Below are 24,215 nucleotides of genomic sequence, written 5' to 3'. Positions count from 1 at the left end.
CTATACTGGCTTATCCTGAAAGTCTTTTCTGTGTAAAAGCCAAAGATACAGGTTAACCATAAAGGATTAAGGAATGCCTCAGGCAGCTGTGGGTAGTTGCATGGAGCTGTCTCTTGTTTCTGCTACAGATGGAAATCACTGAATTAAATCAATGCATTTTTGTTATAGGTGGTCAGTGTCTGGGCCAGGTATTTTCAGGTCCTTGCCTCTTATCCAAAATACTGAAAATAAGATCTCACACATGTTTGCAAAATAATCAAGATAACTTTATTCAGATTACCAACTATAGAGGGATATACTGTCAAGAATGACAACAAACCATATGCGTGAGGGGACCCAAGGGTCACCCCTGTTCACCGCATGCATATTGTTTGCCAAGTACTTGCCAGAAACAATCCTTATCCTATGGGAACTTTCATATAATTCTCTAAGAGCTGATGGCAGGGGTTAGTAAAACCATTTTTTCTTTATTCAATATTTCTATCTGAATCTATTACTCCTGCACTAAGAAAAGAAAGGTGATATTCAGGTCACAGTTAAACTTATCTACCTACCCCCAAATAGCATGTATGTGTGTGTATGAGTGTGTGTATTACAGAGGGCAAAAAAAAAAAAAAATTAAGGAGAGTTAGAGTTTATCAAGAAGATAATTTAGCATAGACATAAGCACAGGGTTAATAGAAAGAGAAGCTCTTAGGGAAAGAAAAGTGCGCACGCATGTGCATAAATGTTGGCTCTTTAGGATGAAGTCACTCCCATCCCTCAAACAAGGTTTATTGTGGTTAAAAAGGATCATTAAGCAAGAATAAAGAGCCCATAATACTTTCCTAAATACAGGCTGTGCTATTTGGCACATTATCTTTGTTTATCTTTCTATGTAGTCCCTGTCAGTAAAGTTTCAAAGAGAAGGCGTCACTTAAAAGAGGCTGAGTTTTCTTTTTAGGGGGCAGACATTTCCTTAGCCTAACTACAATTGGTTGAGTAAGCCAGAATGATCTGGGGGAGGAGAAAGTCTCCGCAATACTCCTCTTCCCCAGGGCAGTAGTGGGAGGAAATTTTGGCCAGCAGAGGCGCTGCTGCGGGGCCACAGGAGACCTGAGGGGCAAGGAAGACCAGAGTTGCTTGAGATGTGGAATCCGCTGCAGGACAGTGACTCTGTGCTGGGCCCTGGACGCCGCCAGCGCTGGCTTTGCGTCGGAACACTGGTGCTGGCTTTCTCCGGAATCTTCATCATTGGCTTCGTCTTTGGTAGGGTGCATTTGCTGTGCAAACCCCAGAATCCCAACTCGGCGACCCCCTTTTTTCTTCCCTTCTGCACTCTGCAGCTCCGTCTGCACCAGAAGCGATCCTGTCTGTCGTGGGTCTCCCCGGAATGTCTGATTTGGGTGGGGGAAGGAGGGAGCAATCCCTGTTAGTTAAGCGGTGATTTGCTGGCGTTGGTGCCGGATTGAGTTTTGAATAAACTGCTTGTAGGATTGAGCTACACAGATTTAAGCCAGATTTTAAAAACAAAAACACGGAACTAGAGCTAGGTTTGAGGTACTGAAACCCTGCAAGACGCCGCCACACTTCTCAGAAGAGATCCCCAATGGCTGCAGATCCAGATCAATCAGCAAGCTTGGCATTGAGTGGCTCTTGATGGCTTGGGGTTTCCTCTAGCTCAGACCTGGGGCAGATTCTGGGTTACCACCGCGTTCAGGACATCACTGTGAAAGGAGTCTCTTTCTGTTCACATTCTTCCTTGGACCTAACAGAAGCACATTCTGGGGAATGTTAACTACTGTCAGCACTTTCTGAACACAGTCTCAGCAGGAGGTCTTTGTGCTTGGTTCAGATTTCGCCCAACTGTAAGAAAACGTGAGCAGCACAGGCTAGCACACTTATGAATTCAGAAATTGTATAACTAATTCTCACTGCGAAAAAGTTACTGAGTCTCTTTAAGCCTTAGTTTCCCTGTTTTTACTGATGAAGCTAATATGAGTAACTTATAGAACATGAAACAGCATGCGGAACTTTCCTGGAGCAATGCTCACGTCTTCTTCCTAACTGACTTTAACACACAGGCCAGTCTAAGATGTCATCTAAGTCGGCCTTCTTTACTCTGAATTCTGAGTCACCTCTCTGGGATTTGTAAAAACAGGCTATAGACCAGTTGGGTAGCCTTAGTCCATTGCCTTCAATCTTAACTAACAGTAACCACCTATGGTTGTTGTGGGGCTTCAATGAGGTATTTTCTCAGAAAGACGACTTAAATTGAGTTTCCATTATTTCAGTTTAAAAGTGAGAAACAAGGCTTGGAAAGGTTAGCATGGGATTCAAAAAGGCTGCATATCCTAATGTCAATTTATTGCTTTTACTTTTTTTCCCTCACTGTGATCCTTGGTTTCAGGGCTCAGTGACTCAGTTTGTTAGTGTTTTAATGTCCTGTCTCCTCCACAGGACTCTATCTTCTTCTTGTATATTTTTTTAGACCTTGGTTCTAATCTATCATCCACAGGGTGTTCTTCCTTAATCTCACAGTCATCTCTGGGTTCCCTTAGTTTTATACACAGGGATAATATATTCCTTTTTGCCCAACGATGTGTCTCAATGTGCATATTTATATGCTTGGGTATTTGTGCATACGTGATCAAAAATGGGAAGAGTTCCACCAAGTTTGACTGGGTAACCTTCTGCATTCTCAGACCAAGTACTCTGTAAACTTGCAATGATGCCCTATCCCTTTCAGATTAAAATAAACTCATGCAGCCAGGGACTAAAGAACTGGTTATAAACTCTCTGCAGTTTTCTGTGCATTGAATTTCTTACAGGGTTTTGGGTACATTATAGTTTATTGTAGGCTTCTAACCTTCAATTTCTCAAGCCTGTTTCACTTGGAAAAAAAAATATCAGTACATTTTGTTGTAGTTTCAAATTCAAAGCAGACTAAAGTCCGAGTTTTCTTTAATGCTTTGAGAAAATTGATATACTTGAAATATAGTCATAGTTAAAATTCTCTTTTTGATTATCTGTGTATGTTTATATCTGTGGCAATGTACATGTGTGAGACGTGAGAACAGGTGTCCATAGATTTCAGGAGAGGGCGTTACTTTCCGTGAAGCTTAAGTTACAGATAACTGCACTGCCAGATGTTGGTTCTGGCAATCAAACTTGGGTCCATTGCAAGAACAGTACATGCTCTTAACTGCTGAGCAACCTCTCTAGTCACTGTACTCATAATTAATTCATTATAATCATTTGTTAAATGCTTATTCTAGCTCTACAAAGAAGCAAGCAATTACCGGCAAAAGAAGCTAATGTAGAAAAAGATACATTTTCAAAACATTTTATCGCCAATAGTTGAAACAATAATACCAAATTGAATTTCCTTATTAAACTTTTCTGAGAAGTAACAGCAATGCACATAATTGAAATTTGTTTAAAATATGTTGTACTTGTTTTGCAATTCAAAAAAAATACTGATATGCTCTTTTCCCCATAGAAGCAAACAAGGGAGAGAAAACAACAAAATCCCAGCTAATACAAAAGATAAATAACTGTGTCTTACATAAAAACAAGACCCAGCCATGACTTCATATCTCACTTATATCTTTGCTTGTATTTTTCAGGGTGGTTTATAAAATCTTCCAGTGAGTCAACTAATATTGTTCCCCATCCTGGCATGAAGAAGGCATTTTTGCATGAATTGAAGGCTGAGAACATCAAAACATTTTTATAGTAAGCTTATGCTTAAAAGTCGATAAGGGCAGTATATTGCAAAAACATTGTTCTGTACAGATGTTTTGATACAACATTTTATATACAAAAATTGGCTTTTCACAATGCTTTATTTATTGAGGATCTTGTATTACTTTCCATGTAGGGAAGATTACAGCTTCAGCTTAACTTCATATCATTAGAAAGCTTTCAGAGTGGGAGTTAGCAAACACTGAATATACAAAGACCAGCCTTTGCAAGCCAGCAGATATCTGTCACAACTACTTAATTTTGCTCCTACAACATAAAAGAAGCTATGGAAAGTATGAGGAAAATACATGTGCCAGTTCTGATAAAACTGTACTCATGAGCACTGAAATTTGATTCTCATGTGTTCATGTATTACAAAATTCCGTCATGTTTACTCCTCACCTACTTAAAATATAAAGCTGTTCTTTGCCTGTGGACTGTACAAAAAAACAGATCATGGCCAAATATAAATCACAGAACTTACTTTGCTGACTCATCTTTTAAAGAAAGATAGTATGTTTTAATCAAGAAAAGGTTGACTTTAAAATTGCATAAAAATTAGTTCAAACTCCATCTGGGCTCATTGACAGGAAAGTACCTGAGTGAATAATGAAGCATCCTAAGCTTTTATTTGCATATCTATGAGATGAGGGTAAAGATACTGCTGTGATAAGGCTAAAACTGCAAAGCAGAATTTTTCAAAATTTAAAGACTAATTCAATTCTTACTGAAGTAGTTTAAAGTGAAAGAGATAGGTAAATAAATTTTAAAAGTATTGTGCCTTGCACATTCTAGGCAAGAGCTCTGTCATTGAGCATACACAAGGCCCTGTGTTTGATTCTCAATAATGCAAGAAACTAAAAGTTAAAAGTTGTCACAAAGTGAAATTTATAATTAGTTAAAAGTAAAATATGTGAATGAATAGTTTTAGTATATGTAACCACCTACAATGCTTTATAGTTTTCAACAAATCAAAATAATATGTGTCAAAAATATGCAAAATTCTTCTAATGATTGAAGGATTTCCTAATGAATACAAAGTAATTTGATATAAAAAGACTATTAAATATTAACATATGGATTGAACTATATATCTGTAGGTATGTACATATATACCTTATATAAATTACAATGGAGTTAAAAACCATGAAAACCATTGCTTCCCCAGTTTCAGAAGGGCCATGTTGAATGAGAGGCTTTGGGCTTAAACTTCTTTTTGAAAAAAAAAAAAAACTCTGTATCTTGTATTTATGCCACTATATTTGCATTATAGGCATGACATAAATAGTTTTGTCTTGGTGCTTATTGGAGATAAAGACATACTAACCTTTAATGTTTAAACATTTTCAATGTTTCTTCACCAGTAATTTCACACGGACACCACACTTGGCAGGAACAGTACAGAATTTTGAGCTTGCAAAGCAAATTCATGCCCAGTGGAAAGAATTTGGCCTGGATTCGGTTGAGTTGTCCCATTATGATGTGCTGTTATCCTACCCAAATAAGACTCAACCCAACTACATCTCAATAATTGATGAAGATGGAAATGAGGTAAAAAAAATACAAGAAACACTCCACGTCAATCTTGTATCATCTCTACATATTTACCAAGTTCATTATTATTGACATTTGTGATTTGCCTTTAAAAATCTCCTTATCAATGTCAGTTCATTTCTTAGAGTGTTTGAATGTAGTGTGATTTGGGAAAGATTTTTTTTAAATGAATGCTTCATTATAGTTACTTTCTATTTTTTAGTATTATATACCAATTTCAAATGCAATATATGGTTAAGATTCTGACCAGCTAAACAGACTTTCATGCCTTAAAGCATAAAGACATTTCAAAGATTTAGAGTTTGCCAGAATATTTAGAGAACCAGTGTTGGTTTGAGCTAGCAAGGATGTATTGGTTTAAAAGATTCTATTTCCACCTGGTTTTAGCTAAAAGTTCTAGCTGCACTGAATGAAAATTTCTCAAATGACCTTGTACATAGGCTTTTGTTAAGACCTTGTCTTGGACATTTGGAAAGGAATACATTTGGAGGCAAATGTATCTAAAACAAAGAATTTATAATTTTGTTTTTAAGTCAGGGTGCATATTTGCCAAACAGATTATAATACAGTTAGTTGAAGTTGGTCTGATCAACATGTATGTTCAATATGAAAACAATAAAGTATAACTAAAACATTTATCACCATCAATACATTTTACATAGCAGACCTAATATATCTAGTACGGTCTACATAGCTTCAGATAGTCATCTTGTAACTGAAATTCCTCTTATAAATAGCATTTTCAAGCTACTTACAAATTAAAATGTTTTCACATTTGACTTTTTCAAATTGTTATTTAACTTCTCTTACTAACAATGTATCAGTCTTTTCTTGTAATGAACATATATAAGTATACACACACATATATTATAATCACTGATATGATACAATTCTAACTTTAATCACACAGTTCTAGAGTGTTTCTTGCTTGTGTTCCCCTTTCCAGGGCAATTACTATTCAATCTATGAGCTGTTCTTTTAACACTTACTTATTTTCCATAAGTAGTATGCTTGCATTGCTTTTTACAGATGGTTGTGAGCCACCATGTGGTTGCTGAGAATTGAATTCAGGACTTCTGAAAGAGCAGTCAGTGCTCTTAACCTCTGAGCCATCTCTCCAGCCCTTGCATTGCTTTTTATTTCAGAGTCATGCAGTGTTCGCTGGGGTTGTGATCATTCCAGCCCATGCTTATCACTCTAGCCTAACACCAATGTTCAAGTACTGTTACTCATTTCTTAAAATTATAAAAATTATGAACTAGAAGAGATCTTCTGGGTAAACTGGGGGCAGGGCCAGGGAAGGGGGATAGAAGGATGGGAACATGAAAGATATGGTTGGGGAGGTTGGGGGCAGGACAGATTGAGGGGAGTAAAGAAAGAGGTGTCTTGGTGCAAGGGGGCATTTCAGGGTTAGAGAGAAACCTGGTGCCAGAGAAACTCTCAGGAATCCACAAGGATGATCCCAGCTAAATCTCTTAGCAATAGTGGAGAGAGTACCTGAACTGGTCAACTCCTGTAATCAGATTGGTGACTACCCTAATTGTCATCAGGGAGCCTTCATCCAGTAACTGATGGAAGCAGATACAGAGATCCACAGCCAAGCACTGCATCAAGCTCTGGGAGTCCAGTTGAAGAGAGGGTGGAAGGATTATATGGGGGGGGGGGGTCAAGATTATGATGGAGAAACCCACAGAGACAGCTGACCCGAACTCGAGGAAGCTCAGGGACTCGGCCCACAGCTAGATAGCCTACATGGGGCCAACCTAGGCCCTTGGCATGTTGTGATGACAGTTGTTTAGCTTGGTCTGTTTGTGGGGCTCCTAGCAGTGGGATCAGGAACTTTCCCTGGCACTTAAGATGGCTTTTGAAAACCTATTCTCCATGCTGGCTTGCCTTGCCCAGTCTTGATGCAGGGGGAGGAGCTTGGTAGTGCCTCAACATGATGTGCCATGTTTTGTTGACTCCCTTGGGAGACCTGCCCCTTTCTGAATGGAGATGGAGAAGTGGATGGTGGTGGGGATAGAGGGAAGGCAGGAAGGGAGGAAATGGGAGGAAAGGAGGGAGGGGAAGAGTGATCACTATGCAAAGTAAATGAAAAAATTAATTAATAATTTTTTTTGAAAAATTATATATTCAAAAATTATATTATTCTTTAATATTTCAAGTTCAATGAAAACCACTTGGTGCTGACACATTTATTGTATGGAAGAACTAAAACAGCTAGTATAATTTTAATTGGCATAATACTGCTATATTTTTAAAATATGTATTCTTTATATCAATTTTCACTTTCTTAATCACATTTTATTCAGTTTTGATAGTGTCTGTTTCTGACCTAATCTCAGCATTAGGGAACTTGAGTAAAGATGATAATCATGAGATTCAAAGCCAGGGTGGGCTACCTCATGAATTCCAGGCAAGCTTGGATTACATATTGAAAATTTTGTCTGAAAATAATAGTAATATTGCAGAAGTGTGGTATAATAAGAAGTTACATCTTACTGTTGATATATTTATGGGCTGGTGCACAGATGTTTTGTTGACACAGCACTACAATGAGATACAGAAATACAAACTTAAAAGAGTGAAATGAAAATGAGATGTGTCTTTCCACTTTGTCTAAATCCCAAGTTTTTGGCCTCCATTATTCTTTATATAATCTCAAATTTTAAAATATCTGAAGACATGCCTAATATTGATTTTTCTATTTTGTTTTATTGATTTTGTCAGAGGTATGTCATTTTTGCTAATGTATTCAAATATTAAACTTCGTCTTTAGCGGTGTTTTGTAACCTAACTTCATGGTTTATTGATTGTGCCCTTACTTTAGATTTCTTTTATTGCTGTCTTTGTATTGACTTTGCTATTCCTTGTAGCATCTTCTGAAGAATGCTCAATTTACTGATATCCAGTCTTTAATAAATTCTGAGGTTCAAGTTCTCTCATAACTGCCTCAACTAATTCTCTTAAGTTTGGATAAGAGGTATTTCAGTAATCACTGATGTCTTATTTTTTTTCTAATTTCCATTTTTTCTTCTTAAATTATCTTATTTATTTGTTCATTCTTTAAGACAGCATCTTGCTAGCCCAGGCTAGCCTAGAATTTCCAGTTCTCTTGCTGGGATTGCACATATGCATTACTGAGTGTTTAGAATTTTTATTCTGTTCTCATTGTCAGGTTTAATATGGTTTAAAAAATATATATATATATATATATGTATATATGTATATATATATATATAGTGATTAGGTAATATGGTTTATAGGTAAAGAATTGTGCTGAATGTTTTTTGCCCACTTGACACAAATAGAAACATATTTGGAAGAGGAATGTTAATTGAGAAAATGTTTCTATAGGATTGGCCTATGGACTGCACACAAGTCTCTGAGGTACTGTCTTAATTAGTGATTGATATGACAGGCTCCACCTCAATGTGGGCATGTCATCCCTGGGCTGGTGTACCTAGTTTTATAAGAAAGTAGGCTGAGAAAGTCATGAGGAATATGTGATTAAATAGAGTTCCTCCTCGGCTTCTGTTTCAGTATCTTCTTCCAGGTTCCTGCCTTGATTTCCATTCCCGATTTCAGTGACAGACTGTAAACTGAAAGAAACTTTTTTATTACCAAATTGCTTTTGCCATGGTGTTTTATCACAGCAATAAAAATCCAACTAAGGTTTCCATTAGAAATTAGTATGTGTCAATTTACATAAATGTTCTGTTTCTTTGGCAAAAATGCATATTTGTTAGTTTGGGGACTTCATCTTTCATATTGGTTTAGTAGTTTGTATCATTATTTGGCTGAAACCTCTTCTTAATATTACTTCCTTCTGTCTTTATTAATCATATGAAGATTAATATGATAGCTATGTACTAAGCTGAGCATTTAAGTTATACTCTGATAGACAGGGCATACATCTATTGTATTATGGACAAACGTATTGGACATCCTTAATATCATATACTTTATCAATTTCAGCATATTGTCTCAAATTTAGTTCTTTTGCAGCATTTCTATCATTTCTCTTTAAGAACTTTGTGGGTGCCCTGAACCTCCATATTTTGTCACTATAATCTCTTAATATTTCTTTTTTTCCTAATTTCTACACTGAGATAAATTATACTTATAGGTCTGTCTCCTAAACTTATTAATTTCTATTGCTTGCTAGATTTGCCTCTTTTAAATTTTGTCTCTGTTATTTGATATTTTCTGGCTATGTAGCCTAGATTAGCCTTGAGTTTTCAATCTGCCTGCCTGGGTATCCTCATGCTGAGATTTCAGGTATGTGTTCCTGTGTGTGGACACTACATGTTCTTTTTTTTCTACATTTATTTAAAGGTTTTTCATTAAAATTCCAAACCAATGACATCTATATAATAAGTGCTAGACATGTAGTTAATTCTCTGTTCTCTATGTCTACTCCTTCCCAAAGGACTTTGTGTATGTTCAGTGATTTTTGTTTGGGTTCTGAGTTCTTCCTTATGACTTCTTTTAGGACTTTTAAAGGTCTAAATTAAAGGATAATGGCATCTTGACAATTTTTGCTGGGCTACAAGCAGCACTACCAACTAGACACTACTCTAAAATAAACTCCTCACCTAGAAGCATTTTGTTCTAAGTAGTGAGTGGGAAAATGTAGATCCTTTGAGGCCTTGAACCATCACTTTCTGTGGAATTAATTTATGTCTAATTTATCCATAACTCTAAAATATATTGTTCATTGGAAACTAATTTATGCAGGATTCTCCTGTAAGACTCTATTTCCTGAAGTGTAGTCAGACTGTATTAATGTCTATGCTCTCTTTATGGGCCCTTATACTTTGATAAGACTAACAAGAGACAAAAACGGACTGTTTTATTCTAGTCAGCTTTCATTACTTGTGTTAATTAACTTATTGAAGTTTATTTTATTTTGGTGTTTCCAGTCCATAATCAAAGGGTTCCATCACTTTGGACCTCTAATGAGGCATTGACTAATAGTGAAGGGAGCGGTAGCAAAAACTACCAATGTCACAACAAGAAAGAAAAGAATGAGGCAGTTGCTGAGATGTAACAAATCCTTTATGGTCATACCTTCCACGGAGAGATCACCCACAAGACCCCATGTCATGGAGTTTGCACTTCCTCCTGATCATGCCAGCCTGGCAACCAATCCTTTAACATGCAGACATTGAGGGATATTCAGTATCCAAACCTATAATACAGATTTTAGTGTTACATCTCAGAATTCCTGTTGCATATCTGTTTTTATTTGTTTGCTATTTTGGGAGGTTCTTAATAGTCCTTGCTTTTCTGATTTAATTTAGATAAACAGATATATTTTGGTTAGTGTTTTTCATTCTTTCTTTCCTGCTTAAATTATTTTATTTTTATTTTTTATATAATTTTTTATTAAAAAAGATTTTCTTTCTTTTTATATACCAACCTGTTCCCCTCCCTCCTCTTCTCCTGCTTCTCCCACTACTCCCATCCCACCCCATCTCCTCCTCATAGAGAGTAAGGCCTCCCTTGAATAGTCAACACAGGCTGTTATACCACGTTAGGGATAGACCTAGCCTTTCCCCCCTGCATCAAGGCTGAGTAAGGCATTGCACCATAGGGATTGGTGTCTAAAAAGACAGTTTGTAAACCTGGGATAAATCCTGGTACCATTGCCAGGGGACCCACAAGCACATCAAACCATGCAACTTTCACCCACATTCAGAGGGCCTAGTTCAGTCCCATGCAGGCTCCCCAGCTGTCAGTCCAGAGTCCATGAGCTCCCATTAGCTCAGGTCAGCTATCTCTGTGGTTTTTCCTATTATGATCCGGATCCCCTTTGCTCTTATAATCCTTCCTCCCTCTCTTCAACTGAACTCCAGGATCTTGGGCAACTGCTTGGCTGTGGGTCTCTGCATCTGCTTCCACCAGTCACTGGATGTAGGTTCTATGATGACAATTAGGGTAGACACCAATCTGAGTGTAGTAAAGAGGAGGACACTAAGAGGGACATACACATGGATCTTCCCAGGAAGGGGAAAGGTTACGATCTTCTGGGCAAACTGAGAGGAGTGAATAGAGGGGAGGGGATGGGAGGTAGGAACATGAGGGCTCGAGATGGCCGAGTTAGGGGAGAGATGGAGAGTAATGAAAGATATCTTGACAGAGTGTACCATTAAGGGGATGGGGAGAAATCTGCAGCTAGGGAAAACCCCAGAAACTCACAATATGTCCCCAGCTAAGATAGCAATGGTGGAGAGGGTTCTTGAACTAGCCTTCCTCTGTACTCATTTTGGTGTCTACTCTAAATGTTTTTCATTCTTTCAAGTATGAATGTTTTTCAGTGTATCTGAGTGCTATTGGGGGTACATCTCTCAACTATGTGACCTTTTTGTTAAAGTAAATTTGATATTTAACTTGTTCCAGCATTATTATAATAATGACCACCTTTACTATGCAAGGCTATAGTTCTATTTGAAGACCTTAAAATGATGTCTGCAGACATTTTCTCCTTAAATGGAAGCTGGTGCTTGTGGGCTCTTCTAGGACCCTCAAGAGGATGAATCTCTTCTATCCTACTGTGGAGCACCCGTGTATAACAAGTGTGACAACTGACCCAAGAGATGGATGCATTTTTCCTTAATTGCTTGTGATAAACTTGAACGGATTTACTCTTGATTATCTTGTTTGTTTCTCTAGATTTTCAACACGTCATTATCTGAACTGCCACCTCCAGGATATGAGAACATCTCAGATGTAGTGCCACCTTTCAGTGCCTTCTCTCCACCAGGGATGCCAGAGGTAACAATGTAGCACAGCACAATACAAGTGATGAGCAGTAGTCCTATTTCCTCATACTGTTAGGCAATAATTAAACTGTCTGACCTACATAGTTTTTTTCTCCTCTCTCAAAAGATATCACAAACTTCATTATTTTTTCTTTCCTGCAAACATGCTTAAATTCTTCCACGATACTGAACAATGATGCAGAAGGTTTCAATATCTATGCTATCACTATTTACATTCAAATAGAAGGCACATGTGTTGACTGTTGAGATTTCCTGGGTGATCTGTAACCCAGCCAGTAGAGCATTACTTCTCTATTAATTATATAGGTCTCTTATGTGTATGCAATACATTTCTCCATCATTAATTCTTGAATCTATGTCATCTGAGTCCTGTGGAACATATAACACTGGCTCATGCATTAGTCTATTTAAAATTTGCAATTTCGACGGGCGGTGGTGGTGCACGCCTTTAATCCCAGCACTCAGGAGGCAGAGGCAGGCAGATCTCTGTGAGTTTGATGCCAGCCTGGTTTACAAAATGAGATCTAGGAAAGGTGCAAAAAAATACACAGAGAAACCCTGTCTCGAAAAACCAAAAAAAAATGCAATTTCACAATATCTATAAACATACTGTAGTATTTCTCATGTTTTAATATGTGTCACATAAATGGAGGGTTTGCAAAGCACAGATTCTGGTTTCTAGCCTATATTCTAGCATTTCAGCATGTCTTCGGATGTACCCAAGAGCTCATGGGTGCTTCTCACAGGGTCCTCTGTAAGGCTGAACTCCAGGACCAATCTTTGAGGACCACTACTTTTCTCACCCAAATGTTCACAATGATAAGAGCAGAAAAATAGAAGCTTGAAGGAATCAGGGAAAATTCCAAGCCCAGGGCCAGATTATATTTACAATCATAGAACAACAGCACAGTGTAAGTCATACAAGAAGTCCATTGTCTAAAACAAAGTGGTTTTTCAACTGAGAATACCACTTGCCTAGGGAGTGTATCTATTGGTTACTTTTGTTTGCAAAATTTTAAACTGTGTCTTCTCCAATCCATTCTCCAGAATAGTTTGTCTTATGATGATTGTCAGTTTATCAAAAGATAGCTGTCATTTTGTAATACTTAACGGGGGAATCGCCCCTAAATTGCTTCTCCCAAGTGGGAACTTGTTGGTACAATCAAGAAATGTGAACAGACCAATTTAGCCTCTCTCTCTCTCTCTCTCTCTCTCTCTCTCTCTCTCTCTCTCTCTCTCTCTCTCTCTCTCTCTCTCTTTCTCTCTCTCTCAATTTCTGTCTACTCTTTCTTTATCTCTTTGCTCTTGGATGATAGTGCTAGTTAGTCTTGCCCATACATGCACAGTTGTGGGACTATCTTTTGGAGCATAGGGAAACCTACCAGTGGCCACTTGTTCATGAGAGGATGACTCTTCCTCTCTTCTAACAGCTAACAACTGCTAATAGTTTCTAAGTAATGGGCGGGACTTCACCCATCTATACAGGAATTTTGGCTGGCTTGATATTCTGCTGGTAACTATGGGGAGTCTGAGTTCCTGAATGCAACAGCCATTGTGTCCAGGAGACAGTATTTCACAGTATGTATCTCCATCCTCAGCTCTTATATTCTTTTGAAGAACCTTCCCTGAACTTGAAGCAGAGCATTCACTGAAGAACAGTTTAGGCGTGTATTTTAGAGCCAGCCTGTCACAAAGGTTTCTAAGTTGATGCTTAAGAAAAAAAAAAAGAAATTGACAAAATTGTGAAAGTGCAGAAATATATACTTGTGTAGATTTGGGGCTTTGGTCATAATTAATATTTTTGTGGTATTGTTCATTGAGCCTAGAGCCGGGCACATTCTGAGTAGATACTATACCATGATGCTACATTCTCAGATTGCGTTCATCTATTTCTTAAATGGAAGAAGTTAAGTAGTAGATAAGCATGATTATTTACATTCCTTCAGCTACAAATGAGCAGCTGTGTCATCGATTCTGAAATGTTGTTTATAGTATGTTGGAAATTATATTCCTTGCAGGCACTTGGTGTCATAGAGGTATAATGAGCATTTTTTTAGATTCCTGTGCAAAATAAATGGATGTGTGCATTACTTTTCAGAATATGTCTCTGTATAGATTAGAGGAAAAAACATTTCAGAAAATGACTCTACAAATGACAATGTTGAGACTTAGGGATGACAGTATGCTTGCATGATCACACAAATGACTGGAAATAAACCTATCAAATGCCAGTTTTTGGTCTCTGATGTTTGTGAAGATCCAGTATGTTTTCCTATTTGATTGTACTGTCTAAAGTGAAAAAAGTTTTCTTTCACCAAGGGTCTGTCAACCCATGGTGACCGGACTTTTTCAGATTACATGTAGCAACTTGAATACTAATGTAATTCTGTGGGGGTATTTCTACATTGTATAGCTACTCAGTAAAAGATAGGTAAAAGAAAATGTATTATTTAACTTATATGCATCTTAACTTGTTTAATTATATTTTCAATTTAAGCTAGCTTCTCCTATGTCTTATTTGATACTGATCTGTCCTGACCCTCTTGGGGGCTTTTGCTTTATCTGTATCTATTTTAATAACAGATGTCCCTCATCTGTACATGCCTACATATGCTACATTTTCTACTAAATTGCTCTTGATCTCAACAGGGGGATCTAGTGTATGTTAACTATGCACGAACTGAAGACTTCTTTAAACTGGAACGGGACATGAAGATTAATTGTTCTGGAAAGATTGTGATCGCCAGATATGGGAAAGTGTTCAGAGGAAATAAGGTAAGGAAAAGATGTACTTGCAGGAAAGTGGATGAACTGGATGTCAACATGTTAAGCTAAAAAAGACATATATTGCAATTTTATCTCATAAGTGGAATCTAGAGTCAAAAAAGCAAAATCATTAAATACACATGAAAATAGAAGGGTGGGGCCTATTTGTTAGTAAGAAGGAGAAAAACAGGAAGGATGATGGGATAAAGAAGAGGGTAATAGGAAATTATAGGATAATAATAAAAGCACGTGATGTTCATGTGTGAATTTGCTCTAATGAATCCACTGTTTTCTATGATGGGTACATGCTGATGAAATTTTTAATATTTATCTCTTGCCCTAATCTAAAATGTTGTATATATTTTACACATGTTGAACCATTTCCTTAAAGTTTTTCTGAGATTATTATTCTCTTGACTCTATAAACTCCCACCTTACAGGGAAGACACCTAACATATTTGTGTTCTTGTGTTCTTGCAATGCTGACCTTATTGGCAAGAGCAAATACAGCAGATTTTTCTGTACCTGCAAGTTTCTCCGACTTAAAAAGAAACACAAAACCCCTCACACTGAATTTCCTACTAATTTCCAGTAACTTTATTTTAAATATTATCTCCAAAGACTTGCTAAAATAAATTTAATGTGGACCATTATTATAGGTAGTAAAAAAAAAGCCAAAATATTCCTCTTCTGACATAGATTTAATAGGAATTTGGCTTGGGAATTCTACTTGCTTATTATGCTTCTAGAAACCTAGAGGGAGCAGCAAATCCCGACTCTCACTGTCATGAGAATGGTCCAGGTCTGGAGCTCTGCAAATCCATTACCTTTGAGATTTTGAAGTAGTATCCAGGACTAGTGTCACATAGCTGTAACCCCTTGAGAGGCTGAGGAAGGAGAATTACAAGTTCAAAGTCTTCCTGGGCTACAGAGTAGATTCAAGTTCAGCCTTGAAAACTCAGTGAGACGTGATCTTTAAAATAGAAGATAGAGCTTAGTTATTTATTTAATGTGATCTTGGCATCTGCCATAACTAAGTCTGGAGCAAGTTAATCTAAACTGAGAAAAGAAACACCATGTCTTCTAGGTTAAAAATGCTCAACTGGCAGGTGCGAAAGGTGTCATTCTGTACTCAGATCCTGCTGACTACTTTGTTCCTGGGGTGAAGTCTTTTCCAGAGGGCTGGAACCTCCCTGGAGGTGGTGTCCAGCGTGGGAATGTCTTAAATCTTAATGGTGCAGGTGACCCCCTCACACCAGGTTATCCAGCCAATGGTGAGTGATCAGACCCCAAACATCATAAGAAACTGACCATTTCAAATGATTTTTGTAGAGGATTTCGTTGGCAAAATGACTAAAGGTATATTTTTTCTCATACTTTTTGAATCATTGAAATAAAAAAGTTTCAAATTCTGAAAATCATTGGATCATGTTCCTCACACCATATTTGAAGGCTTGGACCTGATACGTATGGAATTCAGACTGTTTCAGATATTAAAATGTAATATGGTTCATGTATAATATAATGCATCACACTTACATGGGGTGGAGATAGAATAAAACAAGATTGAATTTGAAATAATTCTTCAGCAAAGTGAACATGGGTTAAAAAGGAATATAAGTATATTCATGTCTGTTCTAGTCTGTTTTTTTTTTCCCTTGGTGTTTTTTTTTCCATGAGCTTTGGCCAGGTTGTCTTTTCTTGTTAAGAAAATTCACACAAACCTTATAATTTTCATGAGTACAGTTTTTACTTTTTTAGTAGTGAGCAGAAGAGCAAATATGTCTAAAGTGGTTAGATAATGCACTAAGGATACAATAGCTTTTCCTGCTTTGCCAAGATAAATGATAATTACTAAGTCATATTTCCTAAATGGCAGCTTCTGCATGCCTTATCAACCTTACAGGCAACAGGGTATTATGATCTCTTGCTGGGAGGAAAATGAAACGATGCACTCAGTCTGCCCACGTTCATCACATCATTAACCAGGGTACTGGAGTTCAAAGTCCCAGTGTGGCCTCAGAGTCCACATTCTTCTACTTTGCTGAAATGCTTCTTGGTCAAAAATTAATTAAACAGATAAATTGTTTTGGATGCATTCAACAATCAGATGATGTCTTCAAAATTTGTGTTCATTTAGTTTGCATAGTTTGGGACATAGTGAATTCTCATAATTTAGGAAAAAGGAGTTTGTCAACGTACCTATGACACATAATTATTATTCATCTCTGATTCATCAAATCACATATTTATCTAAGTCTTATGTGTTTGGAGGGTTTGAAAACCTCCCTTAAAACACAGAGCACGGCCATAGCTGTTTCCATTCTTTGAAAGCACTTTATATTACTCTACCATAAAGTAGTCATGTTGGTGGTGCATGGCCATTGTTAGGCTTCCCATGCCCCAGTCTGTGACCCCACACTATTTACATATGAAAAGTATTAATTGGGCTCAGTGGGATTTTAATAAAATACATGAAATACGGAGAACGAAGTGTGTGTAAGTTTATGGGGAGTTGGAGGGAGCAGGGATGAATACGATCAAGATAAATTGTATACATGTATGAAATTTTCAAAGATTATAAAAAATAAAACAACCTCAAGTATTTAACAGTGCATTGATCATGTAAATGGAATGAAAACCCACAAATCTGTCCTGCATGACTTTTATTTACTCTTACCTTTCCATTTCCACATTTAAAAACAAAAACAAAAAACAAAAAAAAAAACCTCTTCCAACTCATGTTCTTTCTATTAAGCTAAAATTGTAAAAATAAAATTTAAATTAACTGGAATTTCTGTCCATGGTTTGAACATTTAAAATGACTGAATTTTAGAGGGAAGGCATGTAATCCCTAGAGATAACATTTGTCACTTTGTGTGCATTATCTATTTTATGTTTTTTAAATTTTACATTTGAATTTTTCTTTCTTTGAAAATATATTTTTTCATACAATATATTCTGATATTCTTTCATCTCTTCCAATTCCTCTGAGATCTTCACCACCTCCCCTACCATCTGAACACATAAGCTTTCAATCGCTCATTAGGAACCAAATAGGTATCCAAATAGTAACAGAACAAAATAATATGAAATAAAAACAAATAAATCTGAATAGGACAAAACAGAAGAAAAAGAGCCAAAGAAAAATAACAAAAACACATATAGATGCAGAGACACAAACATTAGCCACACAGGAATTCCATAAAAGACAAAAAACTGGAAGCAATAGAATACATGCAACAGGCTGGTAGGGTAAAAAAAAATCTTCTGAAAAAAGATTATGAGACCAAGAACCTACAGAGATGCCACTGAGTATGTTTTCTGTTGGCCATTTACTACTAGGCATAAAGCCTATCCTTGAGAGTGCCTTGTATTCCCAGTGAAATTCCCTTGGAGAAAACTAACTTTTCGTTGTGTTTGGTTATCAATTGGAGATAACAGCTAGTCTAGAGATGGGAGCTTTTGCCCACTTCTCCTTTCAGCCCTAAGACCTCATCTGTAACAGACTTGTGAAGGCCCTGTGTATGCTGCCACAGTCTCTGTGAGTTTATATATGGATCACCTTCTGTTTCGAACGCCTTGTTTTCTTGATGTTCTTCATCACCTCTGCTCTTAAATATTTTCTGCCTCTGCTTCCCAAAGATTTTCTGATCCCCAAAGGAAGGAATGTGATGTGTTGTAGACATCCATTTTAGGATTGAATGTTCTAAGTTCTCTCAATCTCTGCATACTTTCCCATTGTGGGTCATTGTTTTTGTTCCCATCTGCTATAGAAGGAACCTTCTCTGATGTTGTCTGAGCAAGGCACTGATCTAAGAGTATAGCAAAATGTCATTAGGAGTCATTTTATTGCTACTTTCCTATAGCAGAAAAGTAGTATTTGGTTTTGTTCTAGTTCCCTGGTATATTCAATTTCAGGTTCTTGTCCATAGGGTCAGTGTCAGGGATGGGTCCCAATTTATCGAGTAGACTTTAAATCTGATCAGGTATTGGTTTGTTTCTCCCACAAGCTTTTTGCCTCTATTTCACTAGCATTTCTTGCAGCAGGTCATTCACTACTTTAGATTGAATGGTTTGTATAGTTGGGTCAGTGTTTACCTTTCTTCATATAAAGTACTGTAGATGTAACCAACTGTCTTATTAAATAAGAAACACAGAACCAATATAAAAGAGAAAGCCAAGAGGTCAGAGCTCAGAGCTAAAACCTTACCTTTCCTCTTGCGGTGATCCTACCTCTCTGAAAGAGATCTACTTCCTGTGTGTTTGTCTTTACATAGTCTTTCTGTTCTGCCTTCTCATTGGTTGTAAACCCAAACACATGACTGCCTCGTCACTGCCTGTAAGTACAGCCCTCCAGGTCTTAAAGGTGTGTGTCTCCAATGCTGGCTGTATCCCTGAACACACAGAGACTTACCTAGCTCTGCCTACCAAGAGCTGGGATTAAAGGCAAGCGCCACCACTGCCACGCCCTTTCTATGGCTCTAATAGCTCTGACCCCCTGGGCAACTTTATTTATTAACAAACAATTAAAATCACATTTCAGTACAAATACAATACCACCATAAAGTACCTTTCTGTACTATGAACACTAATCTGTAAGAGTGAAGGCTCTATAGTCCCCAACTCAACTTCTCCATGTTCAGTGAGCTCTGTAAATGTTGTTTTCAGCAACAGGGCCTTACCATTAGTTTGTGGAGGGCAACTAATAACCAGAACAATAGCCTAGGATGTTTGGAGGTTCCCATGGGACCATTTGGCTATCAACTCAATTATGTGTAACCCATTTCAAACACTGATGATGAAAGATGTCTAGTTGGAGCGTTGTCTCCACCATAATTAGGTGATTCCATTTAGATTTCTTTCATCGTGTATATATTTTAAGAATCTTCTACTGTGTTGTGTTTCCACATGGCCCCTCAAATGGCCCTTAAGTTGAGCTGTCCCTTTGCATATTCCCTCTCTCACCTCTCTTCTTGGGTCAATAACTAGCAGTGGAGGTGCTCAATAAAGCACTTTTGTGTTTGGCATTTTTAGAAGAGTTATTCTAGGTCATCAGGTGACTTCATACTCTCATAAACATGTATGTGAGTTTCAGTTTCTCCATGTTTTTTGACACCTGGAATTTTACCACTTCTAGAATATATGAGAGAATGTGTTTTATCTCATTTGCAGAAATCCATTTGAAAAAGGCTGTTTTTAGTGACAAATATGCTCTTTTTCTCAGAATATGCTTACAGGCGTGAGTTGACAGAGGCTGTTGGACTTCCAAGTATTCCTGTCCATCCAATTGGATATGATGATGCACAGAAACTCCTAGAGTAAGTTTGCTAGAAAAAAAATAAAAGATGCCTGTTTTGGTATTTCATTCTAGAGACTTTTCAAATGTTTTACTTTAATCTTCAAATTTTGGAAATCTATCCTCAGTGATGGATGCAATCTGCAATGATTTTACAGTTTTAAATAATTCTGGTTCTGATTCTGGAATTTATTTTGTGTTTGGCTATCTAATATGTGAGAGCCATGAAAATTATCACTCTGGATTTTCAGCTGAAGGGCGAATCATGGATAATTCCTGGAACCATGATATTGGGAGGCCCATCTCCCTGTTCTCAGGCAGGCAGTGGCCAATTGTGTCAAGGATGATAAGATAGGCTTTTCTGGGAAAAACAGTACTCATTAGAGGCAAGGCTGTTGATTGATGACTACTTGATAGTCTTGCTCAATTAAATATCATACTGACATTCCATCTTCTTTCCTTTTCTTCCTTCCCTTTATCCTTTACCTTATGTCAGAATGGCATTGAATCTGTGGACATTTTTCCGATCTTCTCTAGCTTTCTATTCTGCTCTCTCTCTACCCTTTTCTCGATGTATCTCTTATTTATCAATCTTTTCATTCTTATTTTTAAAATTTCTATCTCTGAGGAACAGAATAACAATGTAAGAGCCAATAATGTTCCATTTTTAATCTGTTTTTCTGTTCCATTTATGACTTCATTCTTGAGCTTTTCTCTGTTCCTATTCCACTCTCTTCTATCTGTTTGCCCTTCATGGTTTACTTCCCTGTGGAAGAGAGAGAAAAGAATTTCTCTGAAAGTAAAGTTGATAGAGTAAAAGCATCTTGTCAATAATTCTGGCTCAGTTTCCCAAATCCTGGAACTACAAGGGTATTCCATTGTGCATGACTTCAAAGCAGTTTTAATTGTTTCATTATCACATCTGTGGGAAAGCATTTCATGACCTAGTGTAAGGCCACCAGTTTCACAAGTGAGGATCCCTTTATCTAGAAATTGGAGCTGTGTCCTATCTAATAGCAGATCATTTTGGTTTCTACTGTTAACTGTGCCACTTGGGTAAAGATTAAGTATGTCGTACATTTACAAGCACCATGGACTCTGCATTTAGATAAATGTGTCGACAAATGAAGTCGAAACATTTATATTAAAGATGAATATGATTACAAGATTACTTGTGATAGTGGAAGGATTCAAAGGAGGAAAAACTTTAGCCCCTTCAAGCATGTCATTGGTTATTATACTGTACAAAGCAAGAAAATACAAAATAATAGTGGGCAAGAATATTTAATAACATGCAATATGTTTGTGATATGTTAAGTTAAAGAGCAGATTTTTCAAAACACTATATTAAATTATTCCAGTTATAGAACCTATTAAAATGAGCCCATATTTTCTTTGTATTAGAAAGAGAACACATGGAAGTTCATAGAATTAGAGATAAGATTTATTTAGTCATGTCTACTAATTCTTTGGTCTGGATAAAAAGATAAATATTAGCAGTATCCTAACTGAGGTAGGATAATTATTTTATTGAAAAATTATAAATGCTATTTATCTAAAATTGCATCTAGCTTCTAAATAGTCTGTTTTGTGCATGAGGTTTCTTTTTTATTACTGAGCTGTTAAAACACATGATGATACTGCAGCTTGTTTAACCATTCACTAGTTGAAGGATAACTGAAGTTGTTTCTTGTTTTTGTTGTTATAGAAGAAAACACTATAATAACTGTGTATGAATTTCTTGTCACTATACTCTTCCTTCCTCTGGTGTACAATTTTGAGTCACATAAACATAACAGATTTCCTTTGATAAGAAACTGCTAATAGTGAAGCAGGGGCTGCCCATGACTCTTTTACCTGTTTTTGAGACCCTTTTCCTCCTACTGTGTTGCCTTGTCCAGCCTTAATATGAGGGGAGGTGCCTTGTCTTGCTGTTACTTGATGTGCCATGTTTGGTTGATATCCCTGGGAGGTGTGCTCTTTTCTGAAGGGAAATGGAAGAGTGGATCTAAGGAAGAGGGGAAATGGGGGTTTAGGGTCTGGTAGGAGAACAGTAAGGGGAAACTTCAGTTGGGATGTAATATATGAGAGAAGAATAATTAAAAAATAAAATATAAAAAATAAAATAAATAAATAAAAATTAAAAAGGAACTAACATGTGTAAGTGATTTTTATTACAGTATTCCTCACCAATATATGAATAGCACACACACACACACACACACACACACACACACACTTTCAGGCTTTTATGAAAGTACATCTTATATGGTGATATCTAAAAGTACCTGGCTCACATTCTCACTTTGTATTTCCTTTGAATTTTGCTAGTTTTATGAGCCTTTTATAAAATCATATTTTCTTATGATTACAGTGTCACGGTGGTATTTTCTACACAAGATAAATTTGTCAATGTTCCTTTATCTATTTCTTGGAAGAATACCTGGACAACTGGTGTTTGGCCTTTAAAACAAAGCCATAGGAAATAGTAAGGCCAATTGTCTTTCTGGAAGGTGTCTATGGCTATTTACCCCCTTTACTTGTAGTCTGATCATATTTTCTCTTCTTGAGCCAGTTTTGGGAATGTGCAATTTTCTAGGAATTGATTCATTTCATGTAGGTTGTGTAATTTACTAGTATATAGCTCTTCATTATATTCATATATCCTTTAAATTTTCAATTATTTTGTACTTTCTTTATATTTATATAATAAATTTTAGTCATTTCCTTTTCCCTCATTCAGCTTCCTCCAAGTCCCAGCTCAACCACATCTCAACAATTTTCGCTCCTACTACCATGCCTTCTTTTTGTTTGTGTTCCAGTGAGTTGAATATGAGTGACTTGCCCAAGTTATTTATTTATTATTTACTTATTTGTTATTAATTTATTTTTAGTTATTTAGTCATATTAAGACAGCTTATATGTGGCTACCCACTGAAGAAAATATCATGCTATCCATCCTTCAGCCAGGGGAAGTATGATCACTTATTTAAATATGTATATTCACAAGTATGTCTTTTCTTCTATATACTTTTCTAGTGTTTCCATCTATTGTTTATTGCAAAAATATTTTTGTTGGGGTTAAATTAATGTATGATTTCAACCTTTTATGTTTATTCAGACTTGTGTTACAGCCTAATATGTGGCCTTTCTTAAGAAAATATTCTCATTGTACTTGAGAAGAATATGAAGTTGGTCTGGGTTGAGCAGAATGTTCAGGAAAATCTGCTGGACATTTCAGGTGTTTCAGTATCAGTGGCTGTAAATCTAAATATAGACTCAAAACAAAACCAGACCACAATAAAGACTCACCATATCATTCCCTTTGTTGTTAGATACCTAGATGGTTCATTTTCTTCTGATTGCCCTTTAGAGTGATTTTTATTGAAATTCCCAACATTAGTAACATTTAGTAGATAGACTGTGGAAACCACATCTCTGCTTCTTCCCAGAAGCAAATATCCACTCATTTGTAAGCTTCCCCCTCAAAATACAACAATTTTCCTATATAGCAGCCACATCATCTATCATCCCTTACTCTTGCTCGATGCTCCTTACCTGGATTCCTCTTCACACTTTGCCATTACCTTCATCTTTTCTTGTTATTTATTTAAAAATGAGGAAGTAAAACCTCATTTAGAAATGTGTTCCTCATCTCATTGGCTAATTTAACCACTTCTTTGTACATGGTCTATAGCAGCAGAGGTTTCTGTAATATAATGTTGATAGTGTTCTGTTTTGTATTGTTGTTGGTTGTATGTTTTTCTTCTGAGAGACATAAATTTAGGCAGAAAGATCATTGTATCTATCTATCTATCATCTATCTATCTATCTATCTATCTATCTATCTATCTATCTATCTATCTATCTATCTATATACTTGTCTTGTTGAGTAGAACAGAGCACATTTATCACAGTAAACAATAAATGATGCTTGGCAAATGATGAGATGAATGAATGAGCTATATCATACTGATTTTAAAAATTAGGACTATTTATATGTATATAACATTTGTCAAATCCTAACATATTTTCAAAATGAATTAACATTGTCTTTTAATATTTAAGTTTTTAATTTTCCA

General features: G+C 36.6%; 1 protein-coding gene across 4 annotated transcripts in view; it reads left to right on the top strand.

Annotated features, from left to right (window-relative positions):
- Nucleotides 1-999: 999 nt before the first annotated feature.
- Nucleotides 1,000-24,215, top strand: part of Folh1 (folate hydrolase 1) — a 69,846-nt gene continuing 46,630 nt past the window's right edge. For 2 of the 4 annotated variants that reach the window (XM_076546651.1, XM_076546655.1), the window contains exons 1-7: nt 1,000-1,248; nt 3,609-3,717; nt 5,091-5,277; nt 11,959-12,060; nt 14,718-14,843; nt 15,922-16,108; nt 20,062-20,155. In XM_076546651.1, the coding sequence (XP_076402766.1) occupies nt 1,128-1,248; nt 3,609-3,717; nt 5,091-5,277; nt 11,959-12,060; nt 14,718-14,843; nt 15,922-16,108; nt 20,062-20,155 (926 nt within the window). In that variant the 5' untranslated portion in view covers nt 1,000-1,127. Of the gene's footprint in view, nt 1,249-3,608; nt 3,718-5,090; nt 5,278-11,958; nt 12,061-14,717; nt 14,844-15,921; nt 16,109-20,061; nt 20,156-24,215 lie in introns of those variants that run through there. The other 2 variants (XM_006995721.4, XM_076546660.1) reach the window with 2 other exon arrangements.

This window comes from Peromyscus maniculatus, chromosome 1 (genome assembly GCF_049852395.1).
Source record: "Peromyscus maniculatus bairdii isolate BWxNUB_F1_BW_parent chromosome 1, HU_Pman_BW_mat_3.1, whole genome shotgun sequence".
In the NCBI taxonomy this organism is placed as follows: Eukaryota; Metazoa; Chordata; class Mammalia; order Rodentia; family Cricetidae; genus Peromyscus; species Peromyscus maniculatus.
Note: the sequence above shows the minus strand (reverse complement) of the source record. Positions and strands in the feature narration are given on the sequence as shown.